This window comes from Cimex lectularius, unplaced genomic scaffold (assembly GCF_000648675.2).
Source record: "Cimex lectularius strain Harlan isolate CLEC.00 unplaced genomic scaffold, Clec_2.1 scaffold91, whole genome shotgun sequence".
Lineage (NCBI taxonomy): Eukaryota > Metazoa > Arthropoda > Insecta > Hemiptera > Cimicidae > Cimex > Cimex lectularius.
In genome coordinates this window covers 728,075-750,771 of record NW_019394227.1, presented here as the reverse complement: position 1 = coordinate 750,771, position 22,697 = coordinate 728,075, and the positions used below count along the sequence as shown (strand labels likewise).

Sequence of the window (22,697 nt, the reverse complement as noted above, 5' to 3'; positions counted from 1 at the left end):
TGATGCTAAGCGCTCCTCGCAGGAAGTGTGTAAAAGGAAAAATAAAAAAGACCATCCCTAAGAAAGGGTAGTCACTTCAGTGTAGTACAGTTGTTTGTCCTGTTTGGTTGAGTATTAAGAAGCTTGTCTACACCCCAAGGTACCGATGTTGCAACATCCATTCCAAAATTAATATTAATTGTCCACATGATCATTTTTGTATAACATTTTGTAAACAGTATGTAATAAAGGATGTAATTGCATATTTAGTTGTTTTTTTTTTTTTTTATCTTAATCATTGTGATCTTGAATATAGAACTACTTAATAAAAAGACGCAATAATTGGTGACCCCGATGTGATCAATTATTGCGTTTTTTTATTAAGTAGTTCTAGATTCAAGATCACAATGATTAAGATTTTAAAAAACTAGATACGCAATTACATCATAGCTACATCTACGGAGTGAAATTCAATTCATAACAGGTGGACAGAAGTTTTAGCTAACAGAGGACATTAAACACGGTATTGATTGTTTAAAAAGATTATTGTGTCCAATAAAAACGAATTATGGACTTAAAACCTTTTATTTTGTTATTTTTTAAAATCTCTTAATTAAATTTCCCTTCAGTAAAACAATAATTTATTATTCAGAAATCGTGAGATGCGGTCTGGTGTGATATAGGTTTCAGAACAACATTTTCTTTATCGTGCCAATTCCATCCAATTCAATCTTTATTGAGATCATCTTCAGGGGCACTCTCAACACGACACGCAAAAATGGCACTTACGCAGAAAACAAACACCTTGAGCCCTGAAGATGATCTCAATAAAGATCGAAACATTGGCACAATAAAGAAAATGTTGTTCTAAAACCTACATCACACCAGACCGCATCCCACGATTTCTGAATAATTATAGACTAATGGTCACTAATCACCACACATAATAATTTATAATAAAAATAAAATATCCATATTCATTTTTGAGAAGTTTATATAAGTTTATAATAGAGGAAAGAATTTTTAAAATCCTTATTCAACCCCCTTCCCCAAATTTCAAGGGTTTTATCGGATAACTATCCAGATTCACCGCTTTCACTACAACCTGTCGTAACGCGACAGGTGACTTACATATACTACAGTGAAATTTTTTCAAAAACTAAAGAAATCAAGCAAATCCTTAGAAACGTTAACAGAAATAATAGAAATGCACGGACTCGTGCAAAATTTAGCTTACTTTGTGTCAATCTTTTCATTTTCAGAAGCCAAGGATACTCCGCTACAGAATCGGTGAATAATGCTGTCCTTCGTTATTGTCGATTTTCTTTTTCATTAATGTGAATATTCATAAAGTAAGAAATGAAAGTATTGCAAAATTAAATTGTACTTACGCAATCTTGAATTTTCTTGCACCTTGTTACGAAAAGGAATTTACAAAGTACGGCACCATTAATGATGGCTCCTTGAAACTACCGCGCCGGTAAAAGCCACTGCCACTGTCTTTAGTGTTGACTAGAGCCAGAAAAAAATGTCTATTTAATTTATTTATCGATCAAATACTTCCGTAGGCAAACTAAACTTTTCCTTTATTTTATGAAATATTAATTAAGATAAGAAAATAAATTACAATTTTTTTAAATATTTGAATTACGGAGGTTTATCTAAAGAGAAGGTTATGGTATTTATCGGCAAATGCCGGAGCGCGTGTTCTGATCGTTTGTCTCGTCCGCTCGGCGAAGTTACGTTGTTAATACGTTTTGTCATGCTGAAGAAATAAACCGAATTTACAATTCTCAATGGCATGGATATTGAAGGACAGTGTAGTTCTTGTCTAGAACTGAAGAAAAAAATAGAAGTAAGTTTTGTAATAGCCGGTTTTTTGACTTATCAACTCGAACCGGCCTTGCCGATTTTCAATAAAATCTCGTCAATATCCCTCACAAATGTCTCGCTAATGCCTAAATCATTCCGAATCTGTTATCAGTTTTGTGTTTTTATGGATAAGTAAAATCCACTCGATAACATAATTACTGTAGTCGGTAAGAAAGCAATGTAAAAGTTTATTTGTTGTTATTGGTGGGGAAGTTTAGACCGGATTCGGATGAAATATTTCTAATTTTTAAACACTTGACCACTATAGTTACACTCATCCAAACAAACAAAATGTATAAGTTGTAGTTTATCGTATAAATATTAATATAAAAATACGAAAACTTGCATTTATTTGTTTATTTTCCATAATAACTAGGTATAAAGAGTAATAGTTGACTTAAAACGTAAACACAACATTAATAAGTTGTAATTTATGTTCGTAGTGTTTCATTCATTACTCTTTACATTAAAGCATGGTTTTAAGTTGAAAGGATCCAGTCTGGGCAGATGTTTGGCTAACAATAGACCTAGCATACATTAAATAGCCCAAGTCCTGGGTGTGCCGTCTTCTACCATCCATGGTCGTCTATAGTGGTTTAGGGCCACTAGAAATCTCAATAGTTAGCAGATGACTGTGGTGTACGATGGCTAGAGATGACATTTTAATGCTCTTGCTGCTCTACAGAACCATCATTTAACAGTTTCCTTGTGAAGTAAAGGTGAACAATTCAGTCATAACAAGGTTTTGTGAAAATAGCTTAATATCTGTGTTCCGCATTGGGCTCCCTACTACTGGAGAGGTATCGAGCAGAAAAGCGACTGTTTGGAAATCAGCATCTCGTTTGGACACATGACCAATAGGGTTCTCTTAATGGATGAGTGCCAGTTTGGTTTGTGGCAATCAGATGGCCTTGTGTGAAAAAGACATGGAGAATGCTTTTGCCATTTCAAAGACAGTTGATTATGGTATGGGGTGGGATATCAGCTCCATGCCCGTACCGAACTGATTATCATACAGAATAGGATATTTGACTACACTAAAGCGGCCCATAGATGATCAATATTATTGCAGAATACTTTGGGTTGTGCAATTTAATTGATCATGTGTAGACGATATTGAAAGTTTGTGCATTACATTGCATGATTGACGAAAAGTTAAAAATATATTGTACAACCTGGAAAATATTGCACTGTCTGTTGGCATTATTGCGCATTATCAGTCAGTTTGTGAAGTATCAAAAAGTGGAAAATATTGCACAAACTTCAATATCACCTTCAAACTATTCAAGTTCATTGCACAAACAAAATTTTGTACAATATTATTGAACGTTAAGGGGCAACCCTCAAATTATTGTACAATCTATATTGTACAATAATATTGACCGTCTATGGGCCGCTTAAGTTTCATTACATGCATTGCAAATGGGACCACAGCTGCCAGGACAACTTCCTCAATGTACCTAAAGCGGCCCATAGACGGTTAATATTATTGTACAATAATTTGACGGTCAATTAAATTGTACAACCCAAAATATTGTGCAATAATATTGATCGTCTATGGGCCGCTTTAAATTAAAAAAAGAAAAATATATTTAAAAAGTAAATTAATTTTTAAAAAATGTTACTCAAATTTATTTTTTCATCAAAGAAAACCATTTTAAAAACCAATAATTAAAAACCAATTAATACATTCTACAAGTTGGCTCTGGAATTTATGAAATTGAACTGATTTTCTTTATTTTTATCTAAAGAGTTTAAGTAGCAGTAAGACTTCATAAACAATTTATTAATATTGTGTTTACTTTTTATGTCAACTATTATTTTTATTCCTAGTTATTATTGAAAATAAAGATATTGAATAAGATACTGAAACAGAACTCTATTTTGTTAATTTTAAAACACTCTTAACTACTCCTAACATGAGATAACTCGCTTTAAATAATGCAATTTTCAATTATTATCCCGTTTTACTTTTTTTTTTTAAACTGGATTTTATCAATACTTGTTGCGTTTTAGTTCTTTACAATTACACATGCAGATGTTTTAATAGAACCCTCCCTAGCAGATAATAGCAAACACAATTTTTTCTACTAATAACTAAAGGAATATTTTTATGTAATCAATTTGTCGTGTTTATTTTGCGCTGAACGTGAGTTTTTCTCTCGTTTTGCTTAGCGTTTAAAATGAGTGATGCTGGTAGTAGTTGCAAAAGTAATTCAGATGAAACTATTTCCAAATCTGGTAGTTAATCCTACCAAGGCATGTGCAGTTTGTAGTAAAAGCAAGACCATCATATCGCGATACTTCTGCCTAGATTGTCGGTGGCCTTTTGTGAGATACATTGCTTCAAGATACCACTTTCAATTTAAATGTTAATTAATTTGTTATTATTTTTAGTAATTTACTTGCACATTATGTTATAAACACTGCACATTTGTAAATAGTAATAACAGTAAATATTTTAATTGAGTTATTGCAAATTTGACTTGTCTGGGTTAACTCGTGATAATTAACATTTTTGAGATGCCAGTTTGGTATATAAATAAAAGCTAATTTTAAAAAATGTGCAAGAACTAACTTTTATATTTCACAAAGAATATAAATCAGTCATTAAAAACATGGGTGATTTTTGTGAAATACTTCAGAAAAAAAATTGTAAAGCAAGGGGTTTATCTGTTAAGTAAGATGTTCTGAAGTTTATTTATTTTTCCTAATTGCATAAATTGCACTTGATACTCTTTTACCAAATTAAATAATGAACCAATTCAAATGCCAATTTTGCTTGTTCATGTTGGTGGGAAGTTTGTCTAAAATCAGTCCTGACTCAGATGTAATGAGGTGAATAGTTTAAAAAAAAACCTTATAAACTAGTAATACTAAGTTAGATAGATTATCAAGTAAAAATAATAATGCATTTTTTAAATATTTTAGTTTTTGAAAACATGAGTTACTAGGCACTAATTACACTCATTCAATGTCACAATCCTTCACCACATTCTCTTTAATATTTAAATCAATCCATACATGTTTAGTGGTCATAATTGACCATATTAATTATTTTTTTTATCTAAGGTCTTGTTTGAGATGGAAAAGTCTTCAAGCCACGATAGCTCAGGTGGTTAGAGCAGCGGCGTATTGAGCCAAAAGGTCATGGGTTCGAATCCCACTTGTGACTATTTCATCTCAACCAAGAACTTAGATAAACAGAATATTTAACTTAAGTCAATGCTGTAATGAGTGGAGTTTGTCTAATATCTACTAAGAGCCCTATTTTTTGCACTATATTTCTATTTTTAACTGGAACTGATAATTTTTTATTTTAATATTGAAAACTAATATTGGTATAATGATTGGAAAAAAATATTTTACCTGACCACAGGAACTACAAAAAAAGTATTACAATTATATCTTAAATTAAATTAATTTATTAATTAAGAAAGTATGTCAGAAAAATAGATTGAATGTGTTATAATGTAAATTAACCCTTATATAAAATGTTAATTAATAATAATGCTTTATTAGTACAAAAAATGTTTACAAAACAAAACATGCCTTAACATAAAATAAATAAAACCGTCTGCCGGAATATAAAATGTATAAATTTGTGATTTCATAGTTGTATATGGAAATTAAGCAATAATTAATCATTGTTATTCGTTTCAGGTAGATCGAAAATTGTATGAAAGTAAAACTCGATTATGCCAATTGTTTAAGGAATTAATTTGTACCAAAGAGTAAGTTTTGATTTTTTTCATGTAGAAAATTGAATTGATACACTGTTATGTATAATGTGATGTGCATTACCTAATTTATTTTTAATTTATTATTTTTTATTTTATATAATATTCTATTTGTTTTTTCTTTTAGCTTGAAAATAAAGGAAAAGGTTATACCTATTGATTTACATGAAAACAAGGCAAAGGAAGTGCATGAAAATAACACTTTTAGGAAAAAAATTGAGAAGTTGACGTCAACAATTGAACTATTGCTGAAGGTAATTTAGGCTTAATTTAATATATATTTTTAACAATAACATAGCAATATCACAAATAACGTATCAACTTTGGCAGGAGAAACAGGAAAGCTTGAAAAAAGAAAAGTTCCACAATTTAGTAAATCAAGACCTCGAACATAAAATTGATCATTTAACTTTCATCAACAAACAACTAATATCTTCTCTTAAAGAAACAGAAGATAAACTGAAAGGTGAATTATTGTTCTTGTAACTATATCCTCAAAAGGCTAACATTTAACCATTTTTTTTGTATCTGTTGGTTTACAGAGTCAAAATGTACAAAATTGAAAAGAAAAAAGAAGCTGGTTAAAAATAAATGTAAGTTTCTGAATATTTGTTTGTATTGGGTTGTCCGGAAAATAATGCAGGATTTTGGTATTAAACAAAAAAAAAAAGAAACTAGTTACTTTAAAGCAATGTTCTTTAATCAAAATAATTNATGAGTAATCCTGTAAACGTAAACAGAATATTTTATATAGATTTTTTTTAATGAAAACTTAAAATCCTGCATTATTTTCCGGACAACCCAATATTTTAATTATTTCTTTTATTTAAAACCTTTTTTTTTTCTTCAGTGAAAAAAGATATCAAAGAAGATATTGATTCAAAGGATGATGTAGACATTTCTGCATTAAGTAAGTACACTTTGCTGATTTTTTTTTTTTTTAATACATCACAAACACATTTTAATAATTAGTTTTACAACAGACCAAATCAATAAAAGCTACATATTAAATTGAATGGACATTGATTTAATATGGATTATTATTAATGGTATTTTTTTTTGGGGGGGGCTTGTTAAGGCATTATCATGGTGCTCAACTGTAAGGCAAAGGTACCCAGTTCGAATACAAGCAGATCAGCATTTGAACCTGACACATACTCACAAATTTTTGTTTTCTTCCCCCTCCTTCTTTCAAAACCTGTTACCCGAGGGTTCATGTAACCTCATTTAAAAAAAAGTTATTTTGAACATAGAAATTTTAGATAAATTATTTGGGTGCTTCGAAAGTTATTAAAATAATTTGTGGAGAGGTGCATTCATGCGCCTGCACTAAAAAAATTATAACCACTGTTAACATAATTAAGCAATAAGCAAAAACAAATTTATCGATTTATTTGAAAGTCTAACAAGGTGTATTTTTTCAGATTGTGATATGGAAAGATTAGGCGATGAAGATGAGAAAAAAGATGAAGAGTTAACTTTCATACTACCTGAAATTGATAACTCTGTAAATAAAAGCCCATCCGAATGTGATTTTGATGTTTTATTTAGCTTAGGCAATGAGGATGTAATTATAAGCAGTAACGATGAAGCTGAATCGGTTGATGACTTGATGAATGGTACAGAAGAAAAAATGGGTTCTCTTCTTGCCGCTAAGCCGAGCAGTTTGGTCAAACCTATATTAAAAGAGATTAATTGTGATATTAGTAATATTTCTGAATCTAGTCCCTACAATAGTGTAAATAGTGAAAGAATGGATTCCGATGAAGGAATTTCAAAAAGTATACAGCCTGAAAAAAGCCCAAAGGAGCAACCTGAGTTACCAGCTGAAGACAGCAACACAGAAACTTCTGAAAAGGAAGTTGAAATAACAATATCAAAAAATCAAGAAGTCTCTAATAATGAAACAGAGCAGAATATCATTTCAAGGCAAACCAGCACCCCTCTTTCTTCTTCACAAGAGAAAATAATTTTCCAAAATCCATTTAAGAGGGTACTCTCTGTTACTAGTTTGAACAACATTACAGAAAATACTACTGTTTTGGAACCACTATTAAAACCAAGTAAATTGCTGGTCCCAGACATTGTTAACCCAACAGTAGGTTTATTCTCCCAGTGTATAAAAGAGTATGAAAAATCAGTGCCGAAATTTTCTTTTAAACCTCTTGGAAGTTTATCTAAATTAGGATCATATTCTGTTGAAAAAGGTAAATTATTTAAATTGAGTCTATACATTAACCATTTTTATTTATTTGCCTGTTTGTTTATAGGAAGTTGGAGAAGAATAAGAAGTTTCTCTCCATTGAAGAAGCCTTCGACGGTCAAAGAAAAAGATATAGTAAATTTAATAGAAGGTATAAAATCTATTAAATTGACAAAAAGTAATTTAAAATGTTCTCGACGCTTAAATTTGAATTCAAACATGAAATTTGGGGTCACCTCACCTGTATTTTTTAACAGTATCACATCAAAGGAGAAAAAAATTAATAACAAATATATTGTTGAGTGCTCAAATAATTATATTAGTAATACTAATTCTCCATTACAAACATCATCATCATTAAATTACTATAGGGATAAAGACACCAAGCAGCCTGTTTTAAAAAATAATAATAATTTTAAAAGGGCTGTTACATTTTCTTATACTGTTCAAAGATCAGATTCTATTAAACAAGAGTTGAATATAATATTGGATGATCCTTACTGCACATTTAAAAAGTTTAGGGATGTCGCCTCAAGAGTCTCCTCTTTAGATGAACTTCTTAATAATTTAACAAGCATCTGTGACAAAATCAGTTCATACCCTTGTGTTAAAGCTGGTATCAACAGTGACAATTTATTTTTAAGTTCGTTAGACACAAAACAGACTTCATTGTTTGAAGAACGTTTAAAATGTTTTGCGGGCCCGTCTGAAAAAGATGTAGGAATAACAGATGCGATAATCTTTCCAAAAGCAACAGTCTCATTTGTGAGTCCTAATTCAAATGGGACATGGTCACACTTGAGGACAGGAGAATTGCAGCAAGAAGAAAAAGAGACACCTGAAGCATTGCACCTGACGCAAAAAAAGAAAACTTTTTTGAATTATGATAGATTCGATGGTGACAAGCATTCAACCAGAGTTCCTCACATCCAAACAAATAATACAAAGGAAAAATCTACTAGTGAGAACATAAACTCAATAAAAGGTAACACTTTAATTGCTTAGACAACAGTTAATAGCATCAATTGTTTTCTCATGGTTTTAGTTTTATATTAATTTCAAACCAATTTCAGAAGATTGCACAAGTAAAAACATCAGCACTGCAACTAAACCTACCTCTTTTCCTTCAAGTTCAAAACTGAAAAAGCAATATATGTGTGATGGCCAAACAAAATATATTGACTTCAAACTGGGTACAGAGAATGTAAATGAAATTCCACAGGAAAATCAAATGGGAAGGAAAAACATCATAAATGAAAGCAGTATGTATAGTTTTTAAATTTACAATTGCCAACATATTATTCAATCTATTTGAGTGTTCAATTTAGAAAAATATGATGTTGGCCTTTTTGTGAAAAAAAGGTACATTTTTACAAAATAGAGCCTGCCTTTAAAGTTGTTAGATTTCCTCTTGAGACACAACACTAAAGGTGGCAAAAGCCAAAACTCACCTAACAGACCAAAACTGCATGGACATACCAAAATGACCAATAGTTTCTCCACCTTGCGAGTCCAAAGACGAAATTTCACAGACCATAAAGTATGAGTCAATAAGATACAAATTAAAAATTGTTAATTTCTTTAGACTATGATGGACTAGTTTGACTTATGTGCTGTCTGAATATTTCTTTATTTAATCTAGCCATATATTTTCTGCCAATAAACCCATTTTTTTCACTAGAAATAATTGCAAACAAATTTCAGAAAATTGCAAAAGAACAAACATCAGCACAGCAACTAAACCTACCTCTTTTCCTTCAAGTTCAGAACTGAAAAAGCAATATATGTGTGATGGCCAAACAAAATATATTGACTTCAAACTGGGTACAGAGAATGTAAATGAAATTCCACGGGAAAATCAAATGGGAAGGAAAAACATCACAAATGAAAACAGTATGTATAGTTTTAAATTTACGATTGTCAACATATTATTCAATCTATTTGAGTGTCCAATTTAGAAAAATATGATATTGGCTTTTTTGTGAAAAAAAGGTATATTTTTACAAAATAGAGCCTGCCTTTAACAACAGGATTAATGTAGCTTTTTCAAACATTACCAACACAAATTTCCAAATAAGTTGTTAGATTTCCTCTTGAGACACAACACTAAAGGTGGCAAAGAGCCAAAACTCACCTAACAGACCAAAACTGCATGGACAAACCAAAATGACCAATAGTTTCTCCACCTTGCAAGTCCAAAGACGAAATCTCACAGACCAAAAAGCATGAGTCAATAAGATACAAATTAAAAATTGTTAATTTCTTTAGACTGTGATGGACTAGTTTGACTTATATGTTGTGTGAATATTTCTTTATTTAATCTAGCCATATATTTTCTGCCAATAAACCCATTTTTTCAGTAGAAATAATTGCAAATAAATTTCAGAAAACTGTGGATCTGAAACTCCAGTTAGCACTTCCAGTCCAGAACTGAAAAAACAGCCTAAGTACAATACGAGAAAAAATAATATTAACAATCAACAGGATTCTGAAATAGATGAAACGTCTCGGGAAAATATAAAGCAAAAGAAAATTGATAGAGTAATAAATAATGTGATAGGTATGTATCATGAAGGTTAATTTCATAGATTTACAGACAGTTTGAGAATAAACTATTTAATATTAAAAAAATCTTAATTTAATTTATTGAAAACAGTTGCACCCTCCATTTGACTTATTATGCCAATAAGGCTTTTATGGGCTTTAATATTAAATGTAAACATATTTCAGAAAATCATAGCATAACAATTAGAGATGCTCCATCTGGCAGTCCCTCTCGATGCCTGGAACTGAAAAAACAGCCTTTGTGTAAAATAAAAACCAATCAACAGTTATCTGAAACTGAAGACATTTCTCAGGGAAATTTAAACCAAAAGAACAGTGATAGAGTAATAAAAAATGTGATGGGTATGTATCATTCAATCATTAAATTAATTTTCCTAATTTTAAAGTTAACATAAGAACTAATGCCGAACTAACTAAACTAATCAAAGAGCCGAAGGTTGTAGGTTCAAGTCCCACTCATAACACTTATTTTTCAACTCAACAAAAACCCTTAGATAAAAAGAATAATTAATTGGAATATTCAATATGACCACTTAGCAAATATGAATTAATAAGAACTAATGTTATGATAGGAAATGACGTGTTGAACTTTTTTAACAACCAATTGTTTGGTTTTTTAAACAATTTATTTAGAATGTTTTTGAAACCAACTTTCTCATTCTCAACAAGATTTCATGTAGAGAGCTATCTTTTATTAAAAATATTAATAAACAAATAAATAATTGTTAAAAAAGAGAGCAAATAAGAAGTAATAGTCATAACAATAGTCAACAAAAGCTCCTTAAAATTTCTCTGTCGAGACTGTAATGTAGGATTAAAAGATATTAAAATCTCTCATCTTGGATCTCAAATTTAAAGCTTACGGAAACAGAGAAACAGCTGTATTTGCGAGAACAACTATCTACTGAATCAAAAAACGTCATTTACAAGCTAGAGGATCGTAATTAATATAGGAAGAACAATTTACTGTTCTTCAATATATTGGATCCACTTGGAACGGATATCGAAGAAAGGACACCTATGGATTGGATAAGAGGATGTGGTCTCAAATTTTCTTAACGCACGTCTTGGTGAGCCAATCAATAACAAAATTTGACCTCTCAAAGTCAATAAAATACATAAGAGGCCATCCACTGATTGTAAGAACTATACCACTCAGAAATATTACAAAGGTACTTAGAAAAAAACTATTAAATAAGTGTGGTGATTAGTGACCGTTAATCGATAATTATTCAGAAATCGTGAGATATAAACCATTTCTAAGAAATTACGTTTATGTTTGTTTTGTTCTGTATGTAATAAATCCAACTTATATAAACATAAAACAGCAAAATCTCACTGGCACTCTCAACATGACATGTGAGAATGGCACAATTACACAGAAGACAAACACTTTGAGTGAGTAGAAATACTTTGATTGAATATAAAAATATATTTTGCATTGTATAAATTCACTTTTCCACATCCTAAATGTATTTGTTAAATGTAAACAATGTTCGTAAATCCCAGGCCCTGACGATGATCTCAATAAAGATTGAAACGTCGGCACGATAAAGAAAATGTTGAACCCTACATCACACCAGACCCTCACGATTTCTTAATAACTATTAAATAAATTGAATCGTTCCTTACTCTAACGTTAATGGGTTGAGAACCAAGTTAAAATGATATAAATCATGGATCTGTCACTTGGATTATAATCTATCAGAAAACAAGCAATAACAATCTTGGTTTACCTTAAAGATAGAGCCAAAAGTGCTCAGGTGGCTGATTCAAAACAGCATCAAATCGTTTGAACTGACCCTTTCACAACACGATATTGAAAATCATACTTTGTCATGGTAAGAGCAAATCACTAACTTATCAGTGTCATTTATATACTCCAAATTTGCAAAAATACATGAATATCAGTTCAACACTTGCAAATATTCTACCTTCAGCAATATTCTCATCTTTGGTGACTTCAACCTTCCTGAAATACAGTGGCAACATGCTAACGCTTGTAATCCAGTATTCTCAATACTTTTTCATTTATTGGACTCCATCAAGTAAATGCTGTGACATATTCTAATGGTAATCTATTGTACCTGTTTTTTGTTTTTTTTATCGAGTCCTGAATGTACAATGCATTTTGTGAATGATTCTGCACTGCCGTTTGAAGATAATCACCTCCTCTTGGAAACAGATTCAATTTAGCTTCAATACAGACTCTATACCAATTATTTGACATTTTTGTCTATAAAAATTGTGATATTAATGGCAATCCTATGTGGCATTCAATGTTGTTGGTTAAGTGTAATAGTGTTGATAGTTCTTTTAATATTTTTATTCAAAAAATTGTGTAAGCAACATAAATTTATATACTCCTAGAATTAAAGTATATACCAAATCTACATTCCCAATCTGGTGTTCTAAATAACTCTGATCTCTAATTAATGAGAAAACGACTCTTCACTTTAAATTCAAAACATAATATCAAATATTTTTGGAACTATAAAAACTCACTAACGCAAAATAATGCTCTACCTAATAAAATGCATCTAAACAGTGTATCAGTATCTGATGATATAATAGAAATTTCTAATAGGTTTTGTAAATATTTTTGTGAAGTTTATGCTAAAAATCAAACTAATTCAGTTAAAAAACAGGCCAACTTTAACTCTAGCAAATTTCTAAATATCTCATCAGTGAACATTATTTCGATGCAATTCTAAAAAAATTAATCAACCTTAAGTCTGATAAAGTTCCTGGACCTGACATGATTCCTCTATTTATCCTTAAATATTGTGTTCACTCCCCTGCTCTATTTAATTTTTCTCTCCATAAAGGAAAATTTCCCAAATGTTTAAAGACCAGTGATATTTTTTCTTTATATATGAATCCAGAGAGTGAGCCAGCGTTAGAAACTTGCCCTATATTTGTTCAACGTACAATCAGTAAGCTTTTTGACTCTCTTGTTTTAGACGAACTTTCTCTTTCTATTTGTCTTCTAATTTCTGATGAAAAACATGGCCTTCTCAAAGGCAGATCTACTGTTACCAATCTCCTTATTTTTCCAACAATTCTGTCTTTAAATCAAAATCGCAAGTTGATGCTATTTACATAGGTCTTTGACTTGGTTGATCACAGTGTATTACATGTAAAACAAAGAATTTGCCTTTAGTAATATTATACTCCTATGGTTTCCAATACATCTTTTAAAACGTATTCTTATAATAATAATCATCTTCTATAAATCCAGTTCTGTTTTTCTCTTTCCTTATCAATGACTTTCTTTCTATTCTTTATAATATGTGTAAAGGGTGATGGAAGAATATTGTGTACTCCATCACACTAATTGGACAAATGGTATTTAATAGATATATATAGATAATGTATTTAAGAATGTACGTGAGTATGGATGGGTTTGGAACTGCATGCGTTGGGTGCTGAATTGATCTAGCTGCTAGTTGTTGACCTCCCCCCCCCCCTTACGATCTGCCAACACCTGAATGGGTCATTTTTGAGACTGCTGGCAATTTGCTGTAGCAAATGCTGGAATTGCTGGGGGACTACGGGAAGCTAAACTCAACTCGGCAAATGTTTGCATGTATGTACATACACGTGCGGATTTGAGTCTATATTAATCCCAATCCAAAATTTATTAGTCAAACCCAAATATTGGTATTTAAATTATACTCTTGTTAATTTTTTTTATTATTGCCACTGTTTAATATTTCAGTGTTTTCATGTTTTAAATGTTCCTTATCTTTCATGTAATAAAATGGGCTATTGCTCATAAATAAGTAGTAATAAAAACCTTATTTAATGTACAAATGAAATTTTAATATTATTTTTATTTATTATAACATTAAATTTTAATCAATGAATTAGGTACTAATACTTTTATAATACTATTAACACTTTAATTTTTTATCCGAAAAAACCTTACATAATATCTACTTACATTACTCTAAATCATTTTCATTGTCAATGCTGGGACTTAATGAAGTAATAATTTCAGAAACTCGTCATAGTGTAAATGGAGTACCAGTAAGTACTCCAACTAGTTCTACCTCTCCAGAATTGAAAAAAGTGCTTATGCATAATAATAAAAATAATATTGATATTCAACAACATTCAAGAAAAATCACCCAGTTAAATGTAAATCCGAGGAAAAGTGACAGGTTAAAGAAAAACGTGAAGGGTATGTATTAAATATTAATATTTACAACCAAAGACTTGTTAGACAAATACAAACATTTAATTATTATAAATATTACTTTAATTTACTAAATAACATCATAGTTCTTAAATTTTATTATCTTTGCCACTACAGAGTTTTACCTATTGTAATAATTTCAGAAAATCATCATAATGAAAACATTAATGGGAACACTCCAACTTACGCTATGTCACCTTTGGAGTTGGAAAAAGAGTCTAGGTGCAATATAGGAAATAAAAGTAATATTGACAACCAACAAGATTCTGAAACTGATGAAAGTTCTCAGGGAAATGTAAAACGAAGGAAAAGTGATAGATTAATCAAAAATGCCATGAGTACGTATTATTCAATCATGACAAGACATGGCCATAATATACATATACATCTCTTTACAATTTACATTACATTATTAACTACATATCTAGTAACTTACTTGTATGTATTGAAAATCATCATTGATTCTTATTCAATTTGTGGTAATACTTTCAGAAAATAATAGCTTAAACATTAGACCTGAAAGTCCAGCTAGTTATTCTTTAAGCCCGGAATTAAAAAAACAGCCTATGAGTAATACAAACTCACAAAAAGAAAACCAAAATGGTATTGAGTCTCTACAGGATTCTGAAACCACAAATCTGTTGAGAAGAAAAAATGATAAAGTAATACAAAATGTGATAGGTATGTATTTTTTTTTTTAATAATTAAATTTCACATTTTAGATTTACAGCATGCATTATGCCAAAGTACNAAACATTTTTTCGTTCTGTTTGTTTAAATACGACTAATTTTGTTACTGTTTCAATCTTGGAGGTTTTTATTATTATTTTATTTATTTTTTTAAATCCCCAGTACTATAATAATTTCAAGCAAATTTCAGATCATCCCATTATGAACATTAGCGTTGAACCGCTGGCTAGCACTCTTTCTCTGAGTTCAGAATTGGAAAAACAGCCTACCTGTGATGCAAGCAACATTATGAACGACCCGCAAGATTTGGAAAATGATACAGTTTCACCGGAAAACCTTGTTGGAAAGAATGATGATCAAATTATCAAAACTGATAGTGGTATGTTTTTTCCTAAAAATATAAACTTACATAATTATACTAATTACTATTTTAAAAAGTTCAAGTTAAAAATTATTAATTACTTTAAGTAAAAATCACCATATTTTTTATTTTCAATTGTATTATGAAAAACTTAAGAGCAACTATTAGTACAAAGAAATTTCATATGAAATTATACCTTGGAAAGCACATCTTATCCTTGGAAAGACAATATTTCACACTCCCAATTATTAACTCTAAATCGTGAAATATGAAAAAAATTAAATCCAAAGTTCAATTTTTGTTTAAAGCAATTTTATAAACAATAAAAACTGTTTAACATGTGTAGTAACAGTTTTGACAAAATATTTTAATGATGAATCAATATTAATAGTATATTACTAAAGTTTTGAGGAAAAACCTATGGGATAACTAAAAACAAATAACATATTTTTTTACGTATTCTATATATGTTATACTTTATGTATTATCTTGCCACTTCCTTTATATCTATTTTTAAACAGGATCCGTTGAAAAAGCTGAATTTGAGTTTGTATTGAAAGATATAAGGGAAAATTATAAGCTTGTCGATTTGTTAGAACCAATCAACTATTCACCTTTGGGTAAGATTATTTTTTATTTTTTTTTCAATACCTACTAAACAATACTAAAATATTTGTACATTACTTAAATTGTTTCTTCATCAACAGCTAATTTGAAATTGAATAAGAACATACAAGAGAATAAACCAATCTTAGAATGCAATGGAGTCAATCTTGAAAATAAAGATACAGAAAAATTACCCATTATTGAAAAAGCACTTCAAAATGGATTTCCCAATAATAAAACCACTCTGAATCAAATTGCAAACAAATTAGTAAACGAAAGCGAATCTAAACAGCCATCTCCAAACAAAGAAATTAAAAAGCAAAATGGAAAAATTTCAGTCTACAGCATCCCGTCTGTGTTTTCTATTATGTCTAGATATAACAATTTCAGCCTCGGCCAGTCAATAAACCAGGATGAAAGCATCATAAACAATACTACAGAGGAAAATGACAATTTATCCAAATCTTCCTATGATTCAGAGTCAGATGGTGAGATGATGATCAGCAAGGATCAGGAAGATGTTCAAACTGCAACCATCAAACCGCCACAAGAGGAAAATGGCGAGGAAAAAACAGATTTAATTCTCACCCTTCCCACAGGTTTTTATTCCAGCTTGGAAGAACCTGCAAATCCACCAAACCTTAAAGATAAAGAACAAGATATAAACCTCCAGCAAGCATCAGCTAGTTTAAAACGAAAATTGGATACTCTCACTGAAGATCCACCGACAAAAAAGGTATGCTTGATACCAACAGATGAAACCATTATTTGTAAAGGAAATGCTCTTCACGGCGCATTAAAATATTGGTGTGAAAAGGCACTCAATAAAAAAAATCCTCCAAAAACAAAACAAATTTTCCATAGGAAAGGTAAAAATAAAAGAATGTTTTGAAGTGCTGATATTTTTAAACTGATGCTATTTGTGTTAATGTTTCAGAAGTGTTAGCTAAGCTTAAAAATACCCTAAATGACTACATAAATGCTGAAAACAGTTATGTAATCTTAGAAAGTGTGTCTTCAGAATTACAAAGTAAAGCCAATTCTCAGCTTGCACAGTATGTATTGTAATCAAGGACAATTTTGTTTTTATTTAAAAAAAATTAACATTTATTTTTTTAAATTTTTTTTAGGTTTATGTCTGAATTTTTATTAAATGATGTAGACATTAAAGAAGATGCAAATAATAAAAAATCTTTTGATTTGACCCAATTGCAAAAGAAATTATTGATGCTCATTATCACCATCTCACAGAATAAAAATGAATTTCTTGACATATTCCTATCTAGAATTGAAAACGAAGTGTCCTCATTTCATTCAGAAAAAAACACTCAAGTAAAATATTTTATCATTTTTTATTTTAATTCTGAACTCATTTCATTTCATTGGTTTTGCTTTAGGTAGAAGTATTGGTGTCTCAAGTCCATATTTATACTCTGATTTGCAAAAAGTATGGCTTCGTTTCAAGGGCTAGGGCTTTCCTATACGATGTGCTATACACTAGAAGTATCAAGGCATATGCAATTGTAAGCAAAATGCTTTTAGTGTGGCCAAAAATGTTACCAAATTATCAAAATACTAAAGGTAAAAAATAATAATAATAATTTTAAATTTCAATCATAATGTTTTCAAATTATTTTAGAATGTCTTCTGACCCACACAATCATTTTGTTGTTAATAAAAATCCCGACATTTTGGCAAATTCATGATCACATAATAAAAAAATTTGGAATAGGCCCATTGAAAATGATGTTAAAAAACAAATTAGGCTACAGTGTTAACGTTTTATATGAATATGATGAACTGTTTGCCAAAATCCTCGAGAACATCCAAATCAAAGGTTCTTATTTTTTTAAAAGATATTTATTATAAGTACTAAGTTAATTGGTGTCCTTTTAAAGGCAATGACTTGGCGCTTATACTCATTTGCAAATGCCAGGGATTCAAATGGGCTTCGGCAATGATTGAAAGAAAGGTATTTCCATTAATACAAGAGGAATTAAGAGAAAGAAAAAACGAAGAACTTCTTGCTCAAATACTTGTAAATACTGGTAAATAGGCAATTTTTCTTCTTCTGTTTTCCTTTAGGTTTAATTAAACAAGAATTATTTTTCCCTAGGTAAAATTTGTAGAGGATTCCCACATCTAGAGTCAGCATACTTTGTTATTAAAGTGATCGAATTATTTGACGCAGTTCTGAAAGAATCTTCAAGTAAGATTATTTAACTATACATATACAGGCGCTGTATTATATATTTTTTTCTTTTGTTTTTTTTAGGCATGCTCGTATGTGATGCAACTGTTGAAGCCTTGAGTCTTCTAAAAAAACATAACTTAACACTTGTCGCCAGAGTGGTATCAAATTGGCGACCAAGAAATAAACTCCTGTCCATCAATTGTTTAGAACACATCAAAAAGATTTTAAACGTTAAAAATGTTAAATATTGGAATTATTTTATCGATTCTTACTCAAGTAAAGAGTAAGGTTGGGATGCTTTTTTTATTTTTTTTAAACAATTAATTTAATATAAACAATTACCTGTAAATTTGTTTTTAGGGCATGTACATAATTATGTTAAAATTTTAATTGTGATATTTTTTTCTTTTTTGTAAGTTAGTGCAAGATTGTACTAAATAAACTATTTATTTTAATTACATTTCTAATATTTTCTAGTCTCCACAAATTCTCTGTTGCTGTGTTAGTTGAGCTTTGTAATACAATTCACAATTTATTCTTTTTTTATTTAGATATCTGATGATTCAAATGGACATGCATTGCAGCTTTAGCAGATCTATAATATTTAATTGGTATAATCTGTTAAAAATTTACGAAATTTAAGACTTTTTTTTAATATATTTGCATTTTTTTATAAGCTTCAAGTCTTTGTTCCTCAATATCTGATGCAGATGGCAGAGGCGGCATGGCAATCAGTGGCCTTTCAGGATCTCTAGATGTGAGCCAATTGACAAACCAGATTGATGGGTTGTACGGCCTAACTTTACATATTTCAGTCAATCCGTCAAGCAAAAATGAATAGTACTTGTCAAAAACTATTGTCATATTTTCTTCAATGTTCCTCAAAGGTTCCGGCACAGCTGAAAATATCGTTTTATTGAAACTATCCAATTACAGTGAATGTATTTACCATTTTGGAAGAAGTATAATATTTCCTTCCTGGCGTCTTCGACCGACTCGCTTGCGTGTATACCATTGGTGGCTTCGTCACCTCTCAGTCCATACATCGACCTCAAGCAATGGGGCGCGAATTTCCTCGCCACTGATACTTTCCTCGGGCCAGTAAGCTTTTTAAAATCATTGACAGCATTTTCTTTCGCTAAAATCATGATGGTCATGGGCCCCGAACTCAGTTTCAACATGACTTTCGGAAACCATACTTTCCCATAGTATCGCTTGTAAAAATGAGTTGCTTGCTCAGGAAAGAGATGGAATTTCCTTTTCTAAAATTTAAATCGTGCACTTTAATTAGCTGATATGTACCATGGCATATTTTGAGCAATTTATGAAAAAAATTATTAGTATACAAATTGATTAATGATATTTATATATCATTTCATAATGTTAAAATAGTGTGTTGTAGTTAACAAGCATAGTTAGATTAATAAACACATTTTCATTGTAAGTTTTGTATTGTTTAAACAATGTTGGAATAAAAGTTAATAAATTACATTTGTTCAGTTTCTGATTATATATTTTAATCTGCATGTATTTGCTGTTTTGGTTTATCAGAGTTTGGCATCTACAGTGGTGGATTTGTGTCTATGGCTTGCCTTGCTTATTCCCTGACAACCATTGAAGATAGCGAGAAGCTGCAATTCTGCAGATATGACAGAAAATGACATACGTCACCCCCACAGGCCTCAAGAGGAAATAGCGCAATTTAAATATAACTTTTGTATATTTATGCAATTATAATTAATAATTATAAAGACAAAATTATATTTAAGATGTACTTAAATTAAATAGGGAAATATCAATACAAATTCCAAATTGGAAAATGAGAAAGAAATTACATAAAATTATTTTAAGCTAAGAAGGAATAAATAATTGGGTTCTAACAGTATTGGAAATTTTAGAAAAGTGTGATGCATGGCTTACAGGGCTCAGAGGTGACAGATGAAAAGAAACTCGCCATAAGAAACAAAGTAATGAGAAACATTTTAAAAAGTGTGGAAAGAATTTACTTTAAAGAACACCAAAGTCAAAGAGAAAAAATAAATTTGCAAAATGGTCGTCAGAAGTGAAATATGCTGAATGAATCAACCTCTCAATGAAGACTTGGAAGGAGGGGATTGTCAAGAAAACAAAGAAATTTAGGTAATGAAGGTAAGAAAAGACAATAACAATTATAGATTTTTGTTTGTTGTGCATTGTTTAACTGATGTACACTAGTTACTTTACTGGGTATGTATTCTTGCTGGTTTCTATCACACATGTTTTGGCTTTATGTCATTTGTGTACAGTTCCTCACTGAAGATGGAATGAAGCCGAAAGGCCCTACGAGTGAAATGTATACCAGCAAGAATACGCATAGATACGCTCAGTAAAATAATCACTGTCGATCAGTTCTAATCTTCAAGAAATGTTATTATTTAATACTTTATTAATTTGAAATGTTTTAAATAGTTGCATAATGTAAGGTATGCTGAGGATAAATTGTAATATCTAGTCATGGATGGTTTGGTTTTGAGCCTGTATACATACACTCTCAAGCACTACTCATTAAGCAAATTATGTAAATATTTAAATTGGGGAGAAAAAGAAGTCTTAAGAGCTCCAAATATTTTTGTGGAAAATGTTTTCTGCCAATTTTCATTTTGAGCCAGAATGCTCCTGGTCTTGCACATAAAACTTTTTGTAGACAGTACTTTCTCCCATGGCAACAAACAGTACAGATTAGATTAGAAAAGGAGTCTGCTTATTTACGACTTGCACATCATGACCAATATTGGTCTATTGTGCTTCTTCACTGTTGTGTAGAGCTCCTCATTGTCTAAAGCTTTTTACCAGACTCCAAAGCATTTTCTAAGAGTCCCGTGTATATCGTTCAGGCACAAGCTCTCCCAGAGTACGAATATTAGCCTACAAAAGCCTTCGGACTACCAGGGGACATGTTCATTCCACTGACTCTTCTTCATAAAAATATGCACAAGCTTTTTTTCTGCCATGGCAAGTCTCTCATTCTGGAGTCTGCAGTGTCCAATCAGCAGTCCATCTATAATTCTAGTTCTAACACATCCTAGATTTAGTACTTCTACTGTTAGTGTCTGCAGTGGTCTTTTGATGAATGTTTTTGCATGCCTCTATCCATGGCTAAATTCCAATTTCATTAATAAATTCTACCAAATTAGCAAAATGAGTCAAAAAGAACTAATTAAAGACTTTTTAAGCAAATGTATTGCTATCTACAGCAATTTTATGAGAAATATTGCAAATTTTGAATTCACAGTCTTTAGCGCCATATTTCTTAAGATGTAACAACATCTGTGTTTTTCTGAAATATCTAAACTTTTACAATTTAAAGCGAGTTTGATTGTGTACATATTGTTATAAGTTTGTAGTTTAATGTTAGCATAGTGCACAAAACTATTGATTAGGCCTGAATTACCGCTAGGACGGTGAATCCTTCTTGTTCAATCCTCCTTATGATTTCAGCAGCTTTGGGCTGTGCACTCGGTTTAATTATTGCGAGTGTGTGTTCCTCTATAAACTCGACAGGATGTATACACTCGGGTTTGACATATTCGCAATGGCATTCCTCGAATGCGACAGGATCGACGTCGAAGCCTTCGTTGGAAGGAACATCAGCCACACCATAATGGTGGAGATAGATGGACGGCTTTTCCTCCTCTTTTGCGCTTGACTCGTTCGGAGGAGCTTCCTCCATTTCTTCCATTGTTTCCATTACATAAATTTATTTTAGAAATGGCCAAAAGACACTACGACACTGAAAAGAGGATAAGATTTCTTAACTAAGAGAATTTTGTTTAAAAGCATATGTTTTCAAAAAATTAATTTCTCTTTTGCAACAGGTGGGTAGCAGGTGGAAGACTTCCAACGAGAAAGTTGGAAATTCCTTTATTTCCTCCTAGAAAATCCCTGAGGACATCCCTTCGAAATATTTTCAGAGACAGTTGTGTTTTTCATTTGTTGACTTTATCTGGGTGTTAAAAAATGAAGTGGAACATATTGTAGAATTTCTTAATGTCTACCAGCAGTGATATAGAATATAAAATACAAAGACCATTGCTCGATGCACCATTATTCCCATATTTTATATACATGGTTTTTTTACCCATACTTTTCTTTGCCTCAATTTCTACTTTTTACAACTACTCTTTTTAATGTCTTTTTAATAGCATGAGATAAAGTAACAACTTCCGCACAAACTAGATTTGTTATTTTGTAGACACTGAAATCAGAACCACTGGGTATCGCAGCTGGTTCATTAACAACTATGATCA

At 30.8% G+C, this 22,697-nt stretch overlaps 2 protein-coding genes across 5 annotated transcripts; one reads left to right on the top strand and one right to left on the bottom strand.

Moving 5' to 3' along the window:
* Window positions 1-1,648: 1,648 nt before the first annotated feature.
* LOC106674201 lies at window positions 1,649-19,054 on the top strand. 4 transcript variants are annotated; one of them, XM_014406801.2, is made up of 26 exons: window positions 1,649-1,834; window positions 5,515-5,585; window positions 5,719-5,845; window positions 5,922-6,057; window positions 6,134-6,184; window positions 6,442-6,501; window positions 7,016-7,798; window positions 7,862-8,779; window positions 8,868-9,056; window positions 9,499-9,687; window positions 10,181-10,354; window positions 10,525-10,701; window positions 14,363-14,545; window positions 14,704-14,898; window positions 15,053-15,241; window positions 15,441-15,629; window positions 16,133-16,231; window positions 16,319-17,086; window positions 17,155-17,272; window positions 17,348-17,549; window positions 17,615-17,798; window positions 17,857-18,054; window positions 18,116-18,265; window positions 18,334-18,426; window positions 18,493-18,699; window positions 18,963-19,054. In XM_014406801.2, exons 1-25 carry the CDS (start codon window positions 1,781-1,783, stop codon window positions 18,696-18,698), a joined length of 5,703 nt encoding a protein of 1,900 aa, XP_014262287.1. In that variant the 5' UTR covers window positions 1,649-1,780; the 3' UTR covers window position 18,699; window positions 18,963-19,054. The 4 variants fall into 4 exon arrangements, with proteins under 4 accessions (XP_014262287.1, XP_024086111.1, XP_014262289.1 ...); XM_024230343.1 differs by lacking the exon at window positions 18,963-19,054 and having other exon boundaries at window positions 8,871-9,056; window positions 18,493-18,775; XM_014406803.2 differs by lacking the exons at window positions 9,499-9,687; window positions 18,963-19,054 and having other exon boundaries at window positions 18,493-18,775.
* On the bottom strand, window positions 19,045-22,268 carry LOC106674202 (nucleoside diphosphate kinase homolog 5-like). Its single transcript, XM_014406804.2, has 3 exons — window positions 21,842-22,268; window positions 19,361-19,673; window positions 19,045-19,310 (listed from the first exon to the last, which is right to left on the bottom strand). Exons 1-3 carry the CDS (start codon window positions 22,136-22,138, stop codon window positions 19,063-19,065), a joined length of 858 nt encoding a protein of 285 aa, XP_014262290.1. The 5' UTR covers window positions 22,139-22,268; the 3' UTR covers window positions 19,045-19,062.
* Between the last annotated feature and the right edge of the window lie 429 nt (window positions 22,269-22,697).